The sequence below is a fragment of the Talpa europaea genome (assembly GCF_964194135.1).
Source record: "Talpa europaea genome assembly, chromosome: 13".
Classification (NCBI taxonomy): Eukaryota; Metazoa; Chordata; class Mammalia; order Eulipotyphla; family Talpidae; genus Talpa; species Talpa europaea.
Genome location: NC_140080.1, coordinates 76,717,327 through 76,738,338, shown reverse-complemented (window position 1 = coordinate 76,738,338; position 21,012 = coordinate 76,717,327). Strand labels below are relative to the sequence as shown.

Below are 21,012 nucleotides of genomic sequence, written 5' to 3'. Positions count from 1 at the left end.
GCATGTCTATGTGCCATTCTCAGCTATTGAGTTGCATTATTCGGACACTGGCTATATGAATATGCGTACAATAGAGTCTGTCAAGTCGATATTTTAGGTGGATTTTCCTGACATAGGTGTATAGGATAAATTGAGCAGTGTGAAAGGTGAAAGGGGTAGGGAGGTGGTACTCAGGGAGGATAAGTTATGAGACTGTTTGGAGATCAAATAGAAAAGAGACTGAACTACAGCTAGGATGTGGAGGGATATGATGCTCCCTACACAGAAAACACTGTTGACATTGTTTATTGTTGATGAGGGTGATGTCTTTCTGGACAATCTGAGGTTCAGACACAAACAGGGTCTCTGATGGGAACATCCAGAAGACAGATTAATTGTAAAGCTCAGAGGGAAAATTGGGTCTAGAGTTACAAATTTAGCAGTTACCCAGAGAAAGGTGATAAATAATGTTATCACCATGAGTGAAGTTGCAATGAAGAAGTAAAGGAGATGAAAAGAGATTTGGAGATAGAATCATGGGCCAAGGTTTCATTTAAAATCTGATGAATCATCCAGAAAAAAAAAATTACAAATTAGAATCCATCAAATTTTAAAACTGCTCTTTGAGAGAGAGTTAAGAAAAGCAATACAGGGGAGAAATATTTTCAGAACATACATGCAATAAAAGGCTTACAGCAAGAATATATAAAAACACAACTCAATAATGAGGAAAAAAATACCTTGATATAAAAATAGACAAAAGATTTGAGCATGCACTTTTTAGCAAAGAAGATACACAGATGGCTAAGAAACACTTGAAGGGATGATCTCTTCAGGTGATTGCTTATAAACAGTGAGCTGGAAAACACCATTAACTCAAAGTAATAAAATAATACTATGCCAAATACTTAGATTGTATTGACATTTTGCCAGAGAGTTTTAAGTATTGTATGAATGTTATACCCACCTAATGAGTTAGCAAAAAAGGGTTTTTATAAATCATTTTATAAAGAATCCGAGGCACAAAGAGGCAAGTAATTTACCCAGACTCACACAGCTAATAATGTTGAGTGGAGTCCAGTTTGGAACACAAGCCCAATTAGGCTTCAGAGCCTGTTCTCTTGGCTATAACTATTTACTACCTTTCCAATTACCAGCAAGAATGTATTGAGTACCTACTCTGTGCCCAATACTTACTTGGTCATGCACTATTGATTCTCAAGAATCTGATTCAATATAGTCACTTTCCTAAAGGACTTTAAAATCTAGATGGAAAGACAGATCTTGTGTACACAAAACACCTAGAGGTATCTAATTATAATCCAGTTTCAGAAGCAGAAAATAGACAACAAAATACAGAAGAACATCATTATGTCTTAAGGACAGGTCTGACTATGCCATTTAGAAATTATTGAAAGCATTCTAAGACTTCTGTGTTTTAGAAGTTCTCTAGAAAAAAACTGAAGCCCTCAAAGCTTTCAAAGGATTCAAATGAGAATTTAGGATTTTGAATATTTGAAAAAGTGGTGTTCCATGATTTTAAATGCTACCATAATTGTCAGCAAAAATTAATCAATTATCTGTTTCAGCATCTCAGGATCCCTGTATTTTAGGATGTTTCTAATACCGCTGTGTAAACAAGAATGATCCCTGTCCAAACATGAAAATGACCCAATTCAAAAACCTTTATTAGAACTGCAACTGTCAAGTGAGCCAAAACAAATCCTGCTAGCCAGCTATTATTTCAATACCACTAAAGACCCATCCTGAGATTCCCTGAGTTACTGTTTGCTTTTTTCTTCTCAATTGGTAGCATCCTTTTTCCCAGAAGGAGAACTGTGCAAGAGGATGATTATAAAAAGCAAGGAGATAAGCAACAGACATCTTTCTTAATTAATTGACTCTGATTAAAAGAAAATAGTGTCTTTGTAGCTGTAGCTACAGGAGTCAGCCTGTGAGACACAGCGTCTCCCACTAAGTCTCAGATTCACTCCATTCTAGCAGTCTAGTCTGGAAGGTAGCCAAATCTGTGTGCCTCTAACAACTGCGATTGTGCAGGGGACAGGAAAGAGAAAGGTGAAAGCATGTGAGGAAGGGAGCTGGAAAAAGAAACAGAAGGGAAGGAAGAAAAAATAGAGGCAGAAAGGGTCAGAGCGAGCGAGAGAATGAGAGAAATCACGGGAGACGCGAAAGAGTGAAGGAGCGGAAGGAGGGGGGGTGTAAAAGCCAGATTTTTATTGGAAGCAATTGAAGTGGTTGCTATGAGACCCGCTGGAGCAGAGGACCAGCAGCCAGCCCGACGCTGATGGTTCTTACCTCGCACAAAAAAACCTTTCTTTTGACACAGTTTTAGAGTTGCTTAATATCTAAGCAAGCATCTGACACGGGCGACTTTTTTCTTCTTTTTTCCTCCTCCGGTCCCTCGGGTAAGATGGAGGTGGAAAGCGAAGCCAGCTGCTCCCCCAGCAGCGCATCAGGCGGGTCCAGAGAGTACAAGGTGGTAATGCTGGGAGCAGGGGGAGTTGGTAAAAGCGGTAAGTTTCAATACCAAATACTGGGGAAGGAGGGACCTCTATAGAGGCAACCCTATAAGGTAAAATGATATGATGATGATGATGATGATGATGATAATAATGATGATGATGATATAATAATAGTAATGATAATAATAATAATAATGATGACACTCTCAAGGGCTAGCTAGCTGCAGCAGTTAAATACCAAGTCTGGCAGGATGTTAGGATGTTTAAAAGTGCAAGGGCTGTGAAAGCAATGCTGATGAGTCAGGGGAATGGGGAGACAGACAGTGATAATATATAGAACTTTAAGAAGATCATTCTTATCATTTCATGCTTAGTGCTATTTGATCTTACTATATGACTTAAAAAAATAACATTTATGAAATAGCCAAGATATGAGAAAAACAAGTTCCTATTCTCAAAAATATTCACATAAAAAAAGAAGTGCTATGAATATTCAATGAAACAAGCATCTACAAACAAACACACAAGCAGGATTATCAGCGCTGATTGTTGTATTTGTTTCTTTGAGTAGAAGCTTCCTGTCTCCTTTTGCTTGTCTGTGATCTAACACAGCATGTATTGGTTTTGAATGCTAAGAGGAAAGTTGGTTTTTGAAAGTGAGAGTGGTTTAAGACAGGTATTCATTGTGGGACCTTTGCAGGGTGATCAAACTCAATATTGTGTTGAGTTAAATTAAGAGGAAACTATAAAAATAAAGGAATATGGGGTACTAATGAAGGTAAAGGCTGGCAGATTTATTTTGATGCATGAAAAGATAAAATATCAATCACTGGGATTCTTGAGGGGCTTAAAAAGCCAAGTGTAACAAATTAAAGAAAAAAGACATGCAGCAGTGCTTGAGACTGATTAAAGTTTGATAACTTGGGTCTATAGACATCACTAGAAAATAAACATAAATATAACTTTTCATTTGAATAGAAAAATATTCACTTGGGGCTGACAAAAGATGGAATAAATGTTAGAATTAGCATAGACAAGAAAAATCAAAACAATTCAATAGTTTTAGTGCTTGACAAAGATTAAGAGTTTGGGCCAACATTCTTGGCACAGGAAGCCAAGAAAAAAAATAGCTAATAACTTTTTGGATGTGTCCACAGTGATAAGAAACTTGATCAATAAAGGAAAGGGAAAATAAATAGTGACTTTAGTGTGCGGCAAAGGTAAAGTGATTAGAAGAATAGCTAGAGACATAAAATTGAACACTCCTGTCCCACAGCAAAAATTGAACAGACCTTCCCTGCCCACAGCAAAACCATACACAGAAAAGCAAAGCAAAACAAAACAAATTCCTATTAAAAGAAAAGGAAACTGGTAGGTCTAGATGTGGTCAATAACTAAATGCTTGTCAAACAGAAAAATTAGTCATCTGTCCCCAGAAAGAAATTTGAACATGAAGACCTTCAAAACCAAAATTGACTCAAGGATTTTGAAACTTTTTCTGTTTTTGAAAAATGTAAAGGTTTGAAAGGAAAATAATCAAATTATGTGAGCATTAGGGAGGGAGGGAATGAGAAGATCCATATCAAATAAAACTGTGCTTTGAAAGAATATAGTCGATCAGACACAATGAGAAAGAAAAAAAAAAAACAGTGTTTGAGTAAAATATCTCTAGAAGAGAGAGAAACAGATCTATGAAAAAGGCAGAAGGCTAATCAGCAGTTGGTAAGGTCAGGAAAATGCTGCAATGGTTCCATAATGTGCCAGCTGTTGCTTTTGGGTGCTGTCTTGGTATCTTGGTTTCTTCTTGATTCACTAGGAATTTGGGGGAATTGGAAATATAGTGACTTGTTTTTAACCATTTATTCTGTGGAGATGGAACTTGGAAAAAAGAAGTGTTGGCCAGGTGCATCCTTCAGCAATACACCTGTCCTCGAGGTGATAGTCTCCTGTGTGGATCTCCCCTGTGTATTATTTGTACTGACTGATCATTGACACGTTTCCAATAGCTAGAAATTTTTGACATAACAAAATGCCCTACTGAATGACCAGGGTCATTCTCACCTTCACTTTGAACCAGAGAAGGTGGTTCAAAATTACTTGGGAAAAAAACTTTTCCAGTGTGATTATGACTGGCGTAGTCAGCTTACCTCAGAGATGGATGAGAATAAAAGAGGGCAAATAGTTGAGTTTACTGGTTTTGTAAATATAGTTGGCTATTAGATCAGGCAGAATATTACTCATCCCTCAATCTCAGGCCTGGAAATGTCCTTATGGCTAGATGTTTGGACTCAGAGCAACAGAATCACTTGTCTGTGGGTTTGGCTTCAATGATTCATTTATTATAGGTTAATGAATGTTCGAGCACTGATTTCCAATAGTAATCTTCTCTTGAAGATTAAAATGTTTGCTCTGAAATACTGTAAAAAATTAAAAGGCCACTTTTTGTTTCACTGATTATCTGAATCAATAGAAGTACAATTTGCTTTTCTTCAATGCCATATGTGGAAGGATTGAACAAACTAATTACAGTGGGCTGTATAAAGGGACTTCAAGGGGACAAAGTCCACTGTTCTGAAGAAATTGTAGAAGACATACCAAGCTATCATGTGTTTCTCATTTTGAGTCAGTTCTGACTCAGCCTTGAACATGAATGTGAAAATCTATTTACTGGAACCATAATTTTCAAATGAACAAAAATCTTAGAGATAGTTGATGCTTACTGAGAAATTAGTTTTATTTTTTCCCCTCTCTGTATTTTACTAAGACATACTTCCATGAGCAGTAAATTTTGAAAGGATTTGCCACTTGACTGCAGTTGGAATTCTCACAAGATTAAAAATGTACAGGAGAATAAATTTACTGTGTGTGTGAGAAATTTCAGACTGCAAGTAATCAATCAGCTTTTTGCACACATACTATGCCTGGATCCTCTACTAGTTCCTACAGAGGAGAAACAAGAAAGAAGGGAAAATTTATGAAACACCCACTATGTGGCAGGTATGGGCTACATGTTTTTCATGCTTGTATTCGGGCCTGACCACAGTCTGAGTAGGTTTTGCCATTTTACAGGTGGAAAAATGGAAACTCAGGGAAACAGCTTCTGCCTGATCTTGGGAATAATCATTTATAGAGTTCTGTGAAGTTTTATACAACTCGTGTTAGTTTAACATCCTGATGAGAAAGAGCAGAGTTCTACCACTCACTGTTAAGGAGAAAGTAGGGGTGTTGGTAGTGTATTCTTTACCTTTTGAATGATTTGTTTAGAAGAAATTTCAACTGTGTAGACTAACATGCTCATGTAAACATTGGGGACCCCAAAAAAAGTCTTTAAATTAATGTAATTAAGCATTGCACATAATATTTATGTCCTTTATAAATAAATACATATATTTATGTAGTTAAACTTTATATCTTATATTATGCAAGAATATGATAAGTGCTGAGAAAACAAAATAAACAAGAAAGAGTCCCCAGTCTATTTGAGAGATGGAGAAACTGAGGCCAGGAAAGGTGAATTCATACACAGAGTAGTGGCAGAGTCACATCTAGAATGTCACCCTCCTGATGCCTTTTAAGTTCTCTTTCTACTATACACAAAGTTTTACACAGGTAAGTTAAATAATAATTGGAACAATTATCCAATAAAATTTCATGTAACTTACACAGATTCTTATCCTTCTATCTCTTTGTTCTACTGTCTACCATCCTTTCCCCTTAATCATTAAAAGAGAAAAAAATTGGGCCTCCCCTGGTGGCACAGCAGTTGAGTGCTGGGCTGCAAAGCTGCCCGCAGCCTCTGCAGCGCCTGTTAGATCCCCGGCTGCCGGCAAGGGTCCCACATGGCGCTCAGACCTCTCCTGCCGTACCCACTGCTCCCCTCAGCAGTGTATTTCACCAGTCTGCCTGTTCTGTTCCCCGCTCTGGCTCTGGTGAATTCTCTCACCCTCCCTTGCTTCTGACTATACCCAGTGCTTGTATAAATAAATAAATAAATCTTTAAAAAAAAGAGAGAGAAAAATTAAAATCTCACAATTGTGGTTTAAGAGTTTAATGGCACCTGAAAAGTCCTCCTAACTGTTTTGAGTACTGCCTTTTCTATGTCTTTGTGATTCAGTAGATAAAGCCAGCTCCTCGCTGACAGAGCACAATTAGTGTTTGCTTGCTTTCCTACATTTCACTCAGCTTCTAATGCAAACCCAAATTATTATTTAGCACAACTTATCCAATAACAATATGATTTTATTTTCCAAATTACATTATGCCTGCTCTGTTTTATGATTTTAATTGAGGGAAAAAACATAATTTAAGGAACAGAGTAGGTCATCTACCCCAAATGTTTTTATTTTAATTCTTGAGGAGATGATGCAATGAACCTGAGGTTTTAACTTCAGTTGAATCTTCATAGACATATTTAATACATTAGACATAATCATGGATATCAATATACTCACCAACATACTCACCAGCATACTCCTGTGTTCAGATGAGGTATCTGAGGCAAAGAAATGTTAAGATTATCAACAGTATTCAGAAGTAAGGACTAGTAAAGGAACTCAAGTTTTCTCACTATTATTTTTTCAGCAGATGTCATGAAAAAAAGCAGAGAAAGTATCCAAATATTAGATAAGATCTACATATTAATCTCCAGTCGATAGGACACATCTCAGAATTACCTTGGTGAAATTATATCTTAAATAAATCTTCTAGTGTAAAATATGCATGGATTATGGAAGTCTTTTTAAAAAATATTTATGCATACAAGAACTGGGGTACAGGCCAGAGGTACGTCTGGTGAGAGGATTCACCAGAGGCAGAGTGGGGAGCAGAGCAGGCAGATTGAAATACACTGCTGTGCCACGTGGGTAGCTCCCTGGCAGGCAGAGGACCGAACATAGCTTCATAGTGTGGTGCTTAACCCCATGCGCCACCAGGGAGGCCCTATGCAAGTCTTTGGGGGTAGGGGCAATGGTTTTATTAACTACAATTCCAGATGACCCCTGCCCTCTGGGAGTGCACTGTCTCATGGGAAAATAAGGCATATACTATAGAATGGTGTTTAAAGAGAGGAAGAGACTCTAATGAGAATGGAGATTTGAAAGGCAAAAAGGAATATAGGGGTGATGATTTTTCATGAAAGGCTTTTTTTTTGCTTGATGAATTAGTGTCTTTGGGGGCAGTTAGGGAAATTTTTTCTTGAGATTTGCTTAAAAGCTATCTTAGGAAATGGTAGAAAGTAAAATAAAAGGAATAAGCCAAAATCAAAAAGTATTAGGGAACTTAAATTTATTAGAATGTATCCATTGTGAAGTTCTGAGAAGGGAAAACTCATTTGTAAAATAAGGAAACTTACTCTGTCCTACACCTTTCTGTGATTTGTTTCTTTTATACATTCAGAGTTTTGTATAGCAAAATTTTATAAAATGAAAACAATAATAATATCTGAGGTAAACAGAAAGCAGCACAATGCAGTTTCTTCAACTGCAATAAATTGATATAAGCAGGTAGAGAGTGGAGCCTTTATATGATGAATTAAATCAAGGCAAACAACCAAGTGCATCATTCACATCCCCTAGGCTGTGTTTTCCCTCATTAACAGAACTTTGGATCTGATGAAGCTGAACAATTGTCACTTTATGACCAAGTGTGATGTGAACTCTCTGAATTGCAAAGACAAAAGGGAAAAAAAATAAGCATGGGAAAAATAAAAGATTTCAGGACTCCAGAGCCCTCTGCTCTCATCCTTAATCGTCACCACCCTAATTACACTTCAGATCATCACTCACTGCAATGCTGTCAGCAAGAATTAGCTAACAGGTCCAAATAAAGCTCAGTAGAAAAGTAAATTGGAATTTACTTTCTCAAGTAATGATTGAAGGAAGAGTCAGGTAAAAGTCATGTTGACTGATAAATTTCCAGACTAAATGCAGTCCTAGAGATTTTGAAATGGATAAGAAGAAAATCTAATATAGCTCCATGTCTTTATCTGAGATAGAAACAGAGATGAATATGCTTGTATTAGTTCCTGACTACCCATGTACTGTAGGGCTCCTTAAACTCACACTTTGCTCTGGTAGCCCAGTGGTGGATAATGCATCACATTTACCTCATCCTCCTTCACTCCTTACCTTGAACTTGTAAGGAGGGCATCAGTGTCTGCATAAAAACTGAGACCCACAGAAATAATATGTCCCATAGACAAGGAAATGTTAAATGATGAACTAGACTTACATGTAGTCTATATTCAGTGATTAGACTAGTTATTTTCCTACCCCAAATGTTTTTATTTTAATTCTTGAGGAGATGATGCAATGAACCTGAGTTTTTAACTTCAGTTGAATCTTCATAGACGTATTTAATACATTAGATATAATCATGTATATCAACATACTCACCAAATTTTAATTTTCTAGACACACAACAAGAAGTGTTACCCTTACTAGATGGGTGGCAATGGGCATGAAAATTCTGATCAAACATTTCTATGTTGGCAACACCAAAGACAGATTATTCTCCTGTTCATTCAGAGTACCTGGGGGTCTCAGCCATACAGATAAGCATGCCAGTCACCTCAACTTGAGAATAACAAGTAATGTAGTATGAGAAAGTAATTATTAAAACTTGGGACCATGCCATGATAAAAGTTCACAGGGTACTAAGAACATCAGGTGGAATTTTGAAATATATTAGGAAGAATATTTTCTATGAATGAATAAACAATCAATTACTCCATAATATATATCCTTATGTATTTTATTGGTACATATTATATATTACACATGTATTTTTATATACACATGTATGTGTGCACATGAGTAGGTTACACTGTAATTGACAGAAACTACAGGTCACAAGTGGAAAACACCTTTCACATCCATTTATTTAATAGAGTGTGTGTGTGCACATCTAGATCTATGAGAGGTCCTAAACTACTACCAAGAATTAGACACAATCCCTGCCGCGTCCTGAGGGTAAAAGGGATGTATACATGGAGAATTGTGTTGCAGTATATAAGGTAGGCTGATAGAGATGCACACACAATATTTTGAAAGCAATGAAAATGGGCTCAGTGAGAGTTAGAGCGGCTCAGCTACTCAGCTAAGCATTCACACCTCCTGGCTTCCGGATTACTGTTTTTTTTTTTTTTTCCATTAGACTATGTTGTCATCCATAAACCAGCATAACATCTCATACGCCTAACTGGAAGTGAGACAGCAGTGGTGACTGTCTTCACAGCATGGTGAAGCTGTGACTGTAGATGATGATGGACAGCTGCCCTCGGCTATGCTAAGAGTCTACAGAAAACTGTCTAATTGCTAATTTGGCTGTTTCATGCTAAGTCCATCAGTGTTAACAACTCAAATGACTATCAGGCTTTGTTCCTAAACATCAGCCCTCTGATGATGATCACCAAGCAGTGCCATCTGCTCTTCTGGTTCATCAGCAGGCACCAGCTAAGTGACATTCCTGGATAGTATGCCAGAGCATCCTTTCTTCCCTCTCTGCCTGCCATAACCATGCTCCAGCCCATACCATCCCATTGCATTGGCATTAAGATATGGCTTCTTTTAGTCTTCACACTGCCAAGTCTATTGGAGGGAAGCAGTAAACCTAGGGTCTCCCTGGAGTGTGTGTCAAGGAGGGAAAGCTGAGGAGGGAAGCCTCTCTCAGATGGTTATAATGCTAGGGGAGTCAGAGTATAGACAAAGTTTGGAGTCCCCGGCAGGGGAAACATATTTAAAACTGGAATGAGATTGTATAGAAAATGTGTGGTCTCACAATGGAACACCAGACAAGGATTTTTAACTAGTTAGGAAAGTTGTGTTTGTGGGGTCTATACAAGACGGCTTATATAGGTAAGGTAGTGTTGGATATTCACTTAGGAGATGAGTAAGAAAACCCTAGAGAGTTTATAGACTCATAGTTCCTTTAACTGTGCTTTAAAATGAGTAACAGACATGTCACTGCATATGTGTGCATAAATTTGTATACACTCTCAAGGAAGACTAACTCATGTTGTGTCCAAACTATTACACCGTCTTTCAATCCCTTCCAACAATGGATAGGACAAGAAGATCTCATGTTTTAGAGGCTTACAGAAGCCTGGCACTGTTCTTAGTCTTTTTTTTTAATTGATTAATTAATTTGTTTGTTTGTTTGTTTTGTTTATACATGCACTGGGTACAGTCAGAAGCACGGGAGGGTGAGAGAATTCACCAGAGCCAGAGCGGGGAGCAGAGCAGGCAGACTGAAGTACACTGCTGAGGGGAGCAGCGGGTGGCAGGAGAGGTCTGCGCGCCATGTGGGACCCTCCTTTGGTGGCCAGGGAGCAGCCAGGGATCGAACTGGCGCCGCAGAGGCCGTGGGCAGCTTCGCAACCCAGTGCTCAACTGCTGCGCCACGGGGAGGCCCTGTTCTTAGTCTTTGATGTTTATTCTTTCATTAAATTCTCACAAAATGCTCCAGCATAGGTATGGAGACTATCTTTAATTTATAGATAGGAAAAGTGAGGCTTGACAAGGGTGAGTAATTTGCTCAAGAGCCCAGATCTGCTGTGATGCAGGACTTAGCCACCACCACACCCATGCTCTCAATCCCAGCTCACTATGCTGCTTACCCTCCCATGCCCTTGATCTACAAGATGAGGCCTTAGCTTGGGAATTAAGACAGAATAATGTGACCTGGAGGCTTGAGCAGCCTTGGCAATTCAGTCTGTAAAATAAGGATAGCAACTATTACTAATTCTCGTGGAGAATTTATAACAAAATCTGGCCTATGCTAAGTGCTGAATAATACTTGTGACATAAATGGGTAAATTTGTTTTCAGTCATTGTCTCAAACAGCATTTGGCCTTGCATAGTTCATTTAAACTCTTTGGGTTTCCCTTCCCTTTATTATAAAAATAACATTAATTAAAATTACCTAAAGACTTGATGGGTAGATGCCACTAGAAAATACTAAATAGAAAATATCAATTATAGTGACCAAGCTATTATGTCCTCATTAAGTCTTTTCCTCCCTCCTACCCTCTCCCTTCCCTTCTTCCTTCCTTTCTTCCTTCCCCCTCCCTCCACCTACACCAAAGAATTTTATCTTTGTAGTGTTAGTGCAAGTAGTGCTGAAGAACTTTCTGAAGAAACCAGTTTAAAGAAAATGATTTGGGTTGAATACTGTAAAAGTGTCATTGAATATCTCTCTGCTCTATGGCTACTCTGGCTCTCTGCATTCTTATATTGATTAGTTTTAGCTTTAGTCTCTTGAGTGGCAATTTCAGTGACAATAATAATGGTGATTTGCCAGTTACCCTAGCAAACAATTCCTTTTTTCATCCTAATTGAACCATCACACACACACACACATGCACTGCTGTCTAATAGAGAAAGGATTTAAGGATAATCGCTTGACTTGCTATCGAAAGCTAAAAAGAGCCTGCTTAGAAGGGCTTCAGATTATAACAGGACATGGCTGTGCTTGAATCTGAACTAAAATTAATTTCTCAAATATGTTTGTTATACTAAATTTTGAATAATAAGCTGTTACTTTTGTTTTTCACAGTAGCAACCTTGCTACATTTAAATAAAAATAGCCATATTAAATAGTTGTCAGTAAAGCTAATGATATGCTACACAAAGATTTTTTTAATTGAAGAAATATGACTTTTTATTAAGAAGTATAGGGGCACATTTGTTATTTGAAATTATAGAGACTTCAGATAATCAGTCCTTGACTAACATCATTTAACCCTCCGTGCCCCACCACTTTCCACACCATCCTGAGTGGATTCTTCCGAGATTCCATTTTGCTGCTTTCTACTGCTCAGATGTCTTCAGTGGCTTGCCTACTGTCAACTGGCTGACATCCAAAGCCCACAGGACCCCTAATGCCCAACATGCATGGGACTGTCTGTCAGCAAAGCATCCAAGAGGCCTCGCCAAGGCTGGTCAGTGCAGATCGGGAGGATTGCTGTGTAGGATGATACAGAGGGCAGAGATTTAGGACAAATGTCAGGAACCAGTAGGGGTCAGTGAGGGATTGAAACACAGTAAAGAACTCAGCAGTTGGATCCAATGAAGTCTAAGCAGAAGGATTCAGACTTAGATTAAAAAGGCAAAAGGGCTGCAGAGATATTATTCTCTGTGAGCCCTGGTGTAACATGATTTGTGGGAATTCAGTTCTCCTGTCTCTCAGTATCCCTCTCTCTCTTTATCTCTGTGTCTGTTTCTCTCTCTGCTCCTGTAGTGTGAGCTATGTTCTAATCTAAAAAGGCCTTTAACTATTGGAACAATCCTTCCAGCACTGTTATCTGTCATTTAGACAAATTATTCTACTTTCAGCGCTCCCCCCAAATTCTTGAGACTTTTTTCCTATATTACTCACATAATCATTTCAACTTAAGCTTTCTCCTCCTTTCTGTCAATTGATCCAGTTTAATCTGTTCTTCCAGAATCTGCATAGGTAATTCCTGCTCTTTAATATCCTCATGAGCTCCTTCAGTCTAACATATTTTCTCCTCTTTATCAATTTCATTACTATTCAAAATGACACAGGTTCTGCTAGCATCTGATTTGTTGTCTTAAAATGTTATTTAAATATTTCATTTTTGTTTAACTTGGCTCTTTTTTTAATATTTTATCTCCCCATCTTGATTGCAAATTCCTGGAGAGTAGGAACAGATTTTATATTGTCTTTTCTCTCCCATAAAATTTTCAGTTATAAATTTTCAAACATATTTACACATTTAATTTCTGTTTCATCTTTGAGAAAATGCAGAATCGAAGACCCCACACTTACGGAGTGAAATTAAGTAGTATTCTAAAATTCTATGACAGAAAGAATAATAATATAAAGAAAGAATCTGGCACAGATAGAAAAGTGACAGGTATGTGAGCCTGGAATAGGCTGTGTCTTAGGAGGAGTCTAGATTTAGTCCAGGACAAATGGTCTTTGGTGACAGTGAATTGAAAATGAATAAGTCTGTCCATCCTGCATTTAGGATGCTCAATGACATAAATAGGCCAATGTGATTTGTGGGCCAAAATCTGGTGGATAGGCAAGAACAAGTGAGGTGCAACTGCCAGACTAAAGGAAGCTACAAAAACTTGCCTGATACTACAGAATCAGGAGTAGTGTGTGTTCCCTGCAAGCCAAAGGACAGAGAAGGCTGGCAGCTAAATACATGAGACATTGTGAATAGCTCATGGTTGGTTTCCTAAGGCATTTCCACTGGACATCAGAACCTTGGACTGCTCCTGGAAGTAAGGTCTCCTTTGAGGGAAGGCAGAACAGGAAAAGTTAGAGAATGAGAATTACAAAAAAAAATAAATAAATAAATAAAAGGAAAAGTATTTTATGAAATACTGGGGAAACCTTATTATCTTTACCTATAAAACTTTGCTTGCTCCTGTGATTTTGAGTTTAAAATGCACATCGGATCTCATTGAATGACTGTTGGCTAATACTGAGAAAAGCAGATTGTGGTTGTGACTCCAAATTTTGAAGCAACCACAAATATCCATGTATTTTTCCAATGTTTGTGAAAACCACCCTGGGATATGATATAATTTTTTTTAAAGATTTAGTTATTTATGAATACAAGAGCTGGGGTTCAGGCCAGAGATGGGAGGGGAAGAGGATTCACCAGAGACAGAGTAGGGAGCAGAACAGGCAGACGGACTGAAATACACTGCTGAGGGGAGCAGCGGGTGAGACAGGAGAGGTCTGCTGTGCCATGTGGGTTGCTCCCTGGCCAGCCGGGCATCAAACTCATGCTACTGAGGCTGCTGATTGCTTCATAGTGCAGTGCTTAACCCCTTGCGACACTAGGGAGGCCCTATGATATAATTTTGACAATCTCTATTCTAAAATAAAAGAGGAATCCCTGAGCATAGCAGACAGTCACAGAGCCAGATTACAATCAAGGTATCATACTTCTTTCTGATTTCAGGAAGCTCTAAAATCAAGAAGGCAAGATCCATTTCATAGGTAAAACTGTTGCATTATTGAAAGAAAACTTCTATGTTAGTAGTGAAAGCCTTACTTTCCTATCTTTTACCCTCTTGTTTAACTACTCACTCCTTTCTAGTTGCTTGGTTATATCAGAAGAGCTTAGACAATCTAATATCAGCTCTCAATATTTCTTTAGACCCAGTCACAAAAGCTTTTAATATATCCCTGCCCTTAAAAAAAAAAAAAAGTATCTCCCATTTACTTCATCACAAAAGCAAATGAAAACATTTTTACATAGACAACTCTGCTGTGACAAGCACACAAGTTATCTGCCTCTCTGAAGCTTATTTGCATTTTCTTTGAATATAATTCTGAGAATGCCCAGCATGCTTGAAACAGTGTGGACTTTGAAGATGACTAGACATGCACTGAAATTCAGTTCTTCCACTTACAAGGCAATGGACCGTGCTGGCTTTTTCTCTTCCTGATCTTAATATTGGAGGATCCAGGATTTACTCCTTGAGACTCAACTTATCTTTGATTTCCTAAATCATTTTATCTGACCCCATGTTGAGATTTATATATCTTTTTTTTAAAGATTTATTTATGCATACAAGAACTGGGGTACAGGCCAGAGGTGTGGGGGGTGAGAGAATTCACCAGAGACCGAGTGGGGAACAGAACAGGCAGACTGACTGAAATACACTGCTAAGGGGAGCAGCTGGTGAGTCAAGAGAGGTTTGCTGTGCCATATGGATAGCTCTCTAGCTGGGGGTTGAACTTGTGCTGCAGTGGCTGCAGATAGCTTCATAGGTTGGTCTTAACCCCTTGTGCCACCAGGGAGGCCCCAGGATTTTTATATCTTTATATACTTAGATTAAATTAATATCTAGATTAAAACCATAAAGAGATCTTATTAAAATGACTAAAATTAAGGTAACCATATCAAATATGAACTAGCAGGAGTATAAATAAGTACAGTTTCTAGGTACAATGATTTGTCACCTGTAGTAAGTTGGAAAAAATGCAATGGTTGATCATACAATTTATTAATTCTATTCCTAACTGTATATACCAAACAGAAATCATATGTGTGTAGACAGAGAGGAACGGCCAGGGTGTTCTGTTCATAACAGCATTATTTCTAACATCTTCAAATTTTAAGACTTAATGTTCCTCAATGTAACTGAATTAGAATTGATTAATATTTAATACAATGAACACACACACGTCAAAGGAAGGAATACAATTGGGATATTAGTTATCTGTTGAATAAGGGAGGGAGGAGACAGTAACTGGGGAGGGCATGGGGGGAGATTCTGGAGTTCAGGAAATGTTCTTGTAGTATGGCGGGTAATAGTATGTGTGTTCACTTTGTGATAAACCATAGACTTGCAAAATTTTACTTTGTGCATCTTAAATTATGCTACATTTCACAAAAGAAATGGTTTATGAAATATTAAAATGTTCTATTTCCAGTCCAGACTTCCTGCCGAAACGCCAATTATGTATTCAACTCTCTACTTGATATATCCACTTAAATAGCCAACATGTTCCAACTGTAAATGTCCAAAACTAAATGATTGATCTTTTTACCAAACTTGTTTCACTTACTGCTTCCCTCATACCATTTGAAGGCACCTCCACCTTTCTGCCTGCTCAGACCTGAAACCTAGATGTGAGCTGTTGCTCCTCTCCTCTCATACTTCCACATCCATAAGTAAATCTATTTGGGTTTATCTTTAACATATGTCCTGGGGTCTTCTTTTCTCAAAACTCAACTACTACTTCCTTTACCTGTATCTGCAATGTCACCCTAACTTTTCTCCATGCTTCTATATTGTCCCTACAGTTTATTCTCCATACAGCACCCAGAGTAGTCCTTTTATTTTGTCCCCTTATTTTTTTTCAGGTTTCACATATTAGTGAGATAATACAGTTCTGATCTTTTTAAATCTGACTTATTTCACTAAGCATCATGCCCTTGAAGTCCACCCATCCTGTCCAAATTAATAATTATTTTTTATGGTTGAATTTGTGGATGTGTGTATAGATACACACACACATATGTATATATGTATGTGTATATCTATCTATCTATCTATCTATCTATCTATCTATCTATCTATCTATCTATCTATGAAAAATATTCCTAGAATACTTTTCTTCTGAAATCTGCTCGGCTTACTCTCTCTTTCAAGTATTATTTCACTATTATTGTTCCAATGCGTCTATTCTGACTACCCTATTTTTTTGGGAATCCTCTTTTCACAATTTCCCCATGTGCTTTTTTTTTTTTTTTTCCCCTCCACATATCTTCTCTATGGAGCACCTACTATTTTCTAGTTAATCATTTATTATGTTGTTGGTTTTTCTTGGATTTCTCCAACCTGAATCTTTTGTTCTCCCAAGTTCCTAGTGTGTAAATGAGATAAAGTTATCTACACTTGAGAAGCCTCAATCTCTTCATTTCTAAAGTACAGATAAAAAATGCCACCCCTTTTGAGTGGATTGTAAGACTTAGGGTTGTAGCTGTGGAGATGATAAGTGATAAGATTCTTTTTTTTTAAGTGATAAGATTCTTAATCTATTTTGAAAGAAATACCAAAAAGGAGTGGGCTATTCATTTATACAATTGGAAGGATGGCTATGACATTGACTAAAAAGGGATTATTTTGTGTACATATTTTGGCACAAAATAACACAAAAGCTTACCTTTTTAATCTTACATAGTAAGATATAATATATATCTTTTGCTATTATAGAGAGACAAAACATAGGTATATTTTATGATTACTAGATGCTTACACTTAGTTGATGTCAAAACCTTTTCAAACAGAACTTGTACTGCAGGTCTGATGTGAAGATTAAATCCAAATGAATCTATCTTACTTGTAGAAAGGTTTGGTAAATTTTTAAGTTACTCTTCTTTATATGACTAAAAAGCTGATACTTGAGATTGAGTAAAAAAGAAATATTAACAGGCTAAGATACAAATGCAAATTTATATTTCCATATCCCAAAGGAAAGAGTAAATAAAAGTTTATTTAGAGATCACAATAACATTGGAAAATACCCTTTATTAAGGTTTTGAACCAAACTTTAATTCAATTAATATATAGCTTATTTCTATTAAACTTGCTTTCCAGCCATTGTTCTGGGTACTAGAAACACAGCTTTAAATTAGCTCCTATCACCATCTTCAGAAAACCTGGGAAATATATTACAGAGACATATTGGGAAATTACAATGGCTGAAGCTTTAAAGCTGATCTTGTTGGTATGCACTTTCATGCTTGTTTACCCCACATCAGTTTGCCTTATGTGACTTACCTTGAGCCAAAACAGAAAATCAGAAATCCCTCATCCCCTCTTACCCTATTTAATCCTATCTGTCCCAGTCTTATGCCAACAGCATGATGTTTTCCCCAGGTACTCAGTCTAGATGTCACCTTTCTGTTTCTCTATATCATCTCAAATACTCACATGATTGTTTATTCATCTAAGGCTGTGTCTAAGTTGCTTACAGGCACTATTTGAGATTCTGCTACTAGCATTCAAGTTCTGGGCTATTAGCAATGGTGTGATCTTGGACAGTACTCAGCCTCTCTGAATCTCAGTTTCCTTCTTTATCAAATGGGGGTGATAATGCAATGAACTTATATTAAATTAATGAATAACTTAGTGTTTCCTATAACTTGGTGAGGCTTAAGTACAGAGAAAAAAGTATCTCACTACTGCAGTTTTCTCTGTACTAGCTATTGTAATCTTCGATACAAATGCTATTTTTCTTTCATGTCTTCCCAAAAACCTTATTCAGGCTGAAGACTGTATTTCCTATATTTTGTTGAGTGCTGAGAAGTCTTTTTTCAACTCTGATTCCTAGAAAAAGAATTTCTTATTTATTTCCCTACTTTTAACAACTGTTACTTTGAGTTTAGAGTAAATAGAAAAAAAAGTCGATGCAACTCTGGGCAAATGGGCAAGTGGGCTGATAAAATACCATTTTATTAATTAAGTTTTAGGGAAGAAGGTGGTTTCGGATTTCCAAGCCTCTAGTTTTTCTCAGAAAGGAAGAAAAGTGTTTCTGAACTTTTAGAAATCTTTCTTTGACTCTGGAATATCTCTGAACACACAAAGACTTAATATTTCTTCCAGTAATGCAAACTTTTGTTATTTTTTTAATGTGCAAAATATCATAATGAAATTTCAGAATCAAGTGAATTTGAAGAATTAGGAATGCCAGATTAGCTTCAGTATTCTGTTCAATTTGAGCTTATCATTGAAGGTCATACTCTTTACATCTTTGTGGCTCTCCATCATTGCTGGCATGAACAATTATTTTTAATTTTCAACTCTTATAGCTTGTACTTAAGCTATACCAGCTAATCCCTATCTAACTAATAAGGTTCTCTGTTTCCACCTTTATTGATTAATCATCTGTTGGAGTTTTTAATATCCATTTGTGCTTAATTTGCTGATATTAAAAATGCCTCATTCCTGAAAGTGATGAATGATCTCCCAAAAGGCAGAACTTGGTTTTGATTTATGTAATATTGGATTTGCTGGAGTTTGCTGAAAACCTGCCATTGGAAAACATTGCAGTAAAGAGCTCTGTAAGGGACACTTTGTGAACTTTATGAACTTCCCAGTGCCTGGTTTATAAATTATTTTTTAAAAATTCAGATGTCTGTATAGATGATCTAGTACCAGCAGTTAATGCACAACCCATTGGGAGCTACTGTTTCCTTGCACAAACTCTTTGCTCTAATCAGTGAGACCTTATTGTCTCCCAAACAAGCCTATGCATCTCTACCTTTCTCATAAGTAATTCTACACATTTTCAGTAACTTGCAAGAATTTCTCTGCCTTTTGGAATTACTGTTTCTGTGTCATTTGGGTAAATAACTAGGAGTGGAATTGCTGGATCATACAGAAGCTCTATGTTTAGTAGTTCAAGAAATCTCCACACAGCTCTCCATAGTGGTTGGACCAGTTTGCACTCCCACCAGCAGTGCAGGAGAGTTCCTTTTTCTCCACAACCTTGCCAACATTTGTTGTTGCTAGTTTTTTTAATATGTGTCATTCTCACTGGTGTAAGATGGTATCTCATTGTAGTTTTGATTTGCATTTCTCTGATTACAAGTGATGTTGAACTTTTTTTCATATGCCTGTTGACCATTTGCATTTCTTCTTCAGAGAAGTTTCTTTTTAGCTCTTCTGCCCATTTTTTGACTGGATTATTTTCTTTGTTTTTGTTGAGTCTCATCAGCTCTTTGTAGATTTTTGTGATCAGTCCTTTATCATTAGTGTTGTGTGCAGGGTTTCTCTTTGTTTGGTTATTGTCTCTTTTGCTGTGCAGCTGTTTAATTTGATGTAGTCCCAGCTGCTTATCTTTGCCTTCACTGTCACTACTTTGGGTGATGTGTCTGTAAAGATCTCTTTGATGTGCATGTCATGTAGTGTTTTGCCTATATTTCCTTCTATGTATTTTATGGTTTCAGGTCTTATGTCTAGTTCTTTAATCCATTTTGAATAGGTTTTTGTGCATGGTGTTAGGTAGTAGTCAAACTTCATTCCTTTGCATGTAGCGACCCAGTTTTCCCAGCACCATTTATTGAACAAACTTTCTTTGCTCCAATGCTTATTCTTTGCTCCTTTCTCAAAGATTAGTTGACTATAAATCTGTGTGTTTATTTCTGGATTTTCTATTCGATTCCATTGGTCTGTGTGTTTATTCTTGTGCCAATACCATGCAGTTTTGATGATTATGGCTTTGAAGTATCATTTGAAATCTGGGAGTGTGATGCCTCCATTCCCTTTTTTTTTTTTCAGGAGAGCTTTGGCTATTCGGGGTTTTTGGTGATTCCATATGAATTTCATCAATAATTTTTCTATTTCTTTGAAGAATGACATTGAAATTTTGATTGGAATAGCATTGAATCTGTATATTGCTTTTGGTAGGATGGCCATTTTAATAATGTTTCTTCTTCTTCCAATCCATGATCAGGGGATGTCTTTCCATTTCTTTTAACAGTGTTTTATAGTTTTCTTTGTATAGGTCCTTTACCTCTTTTATTAGATTTATTCCCAAGTATTTGATTTTTTTTTGTTTCAATAATAAAAGGGATGTTTTTTTTAATTCCTTCTTCTTCAGATTTACTGTTTGTGTATTGGAAGGCTACTGACTTTTGCATGTTGATTTTGTATCCTGCCACTTTACTGAACTGATTGATGAGTTGAATTAGTTTTACTGTGGAGTTTTTGGGGTTCTCTATGTATATTATCATATCATCTGCAAATAGTGATAGTTTGAATTCTTCTTTTCCTATTTGGATTCCTTGTATGTCTTTCTCTTGTCTTATTGCTCTGGCTAGGACTTCCAGTATTATATTGAAAAGCAGTGGTGCGAGTGGACATCCTTGTCTTGGTCCAGATCTTAATGGGAATGCTTTCAGCTTTCACCATTGAGAATGATACTTTGGCTTGTCATATATGGCCTTTATGATGTTCATGTATGTTCCTTGTATCTCAAGAATTTCAAGAGCTTTTATCATAAATGGGTGTTACAATTTGTCAAAAGCTTTCTCGGCATCTATTGATATTAT

At 37.0% G+C, this 21,012-nt stretch overlaps 1 protein-coding gene across 1 annotated transcript in view; it reads left to right on the top strand.

Moving 5' to 3' along the window:
- Positions 1 to 2,410: 2,410 nt before the first annotated feature.
- RIT2 (Ras like without CAAX 2) overlaps positions 2,411 to 21,012 on the top strand; it is a gene marked incomplete at both ends in the record, with an annotated part of 346,669 nt that continues 328,067 nt past the window's right edge. Inside the window, one exon of the mRNA XM_084252173.1 lies at positions 2,411 to 2,513. Within this exon, the coding sequence (XP_084108299.1) occupies positions 2,411 to 2,513 (103 nt within the window). The remainder of the gene's footprint in view (positions 2,514 to 21,012) is intronic.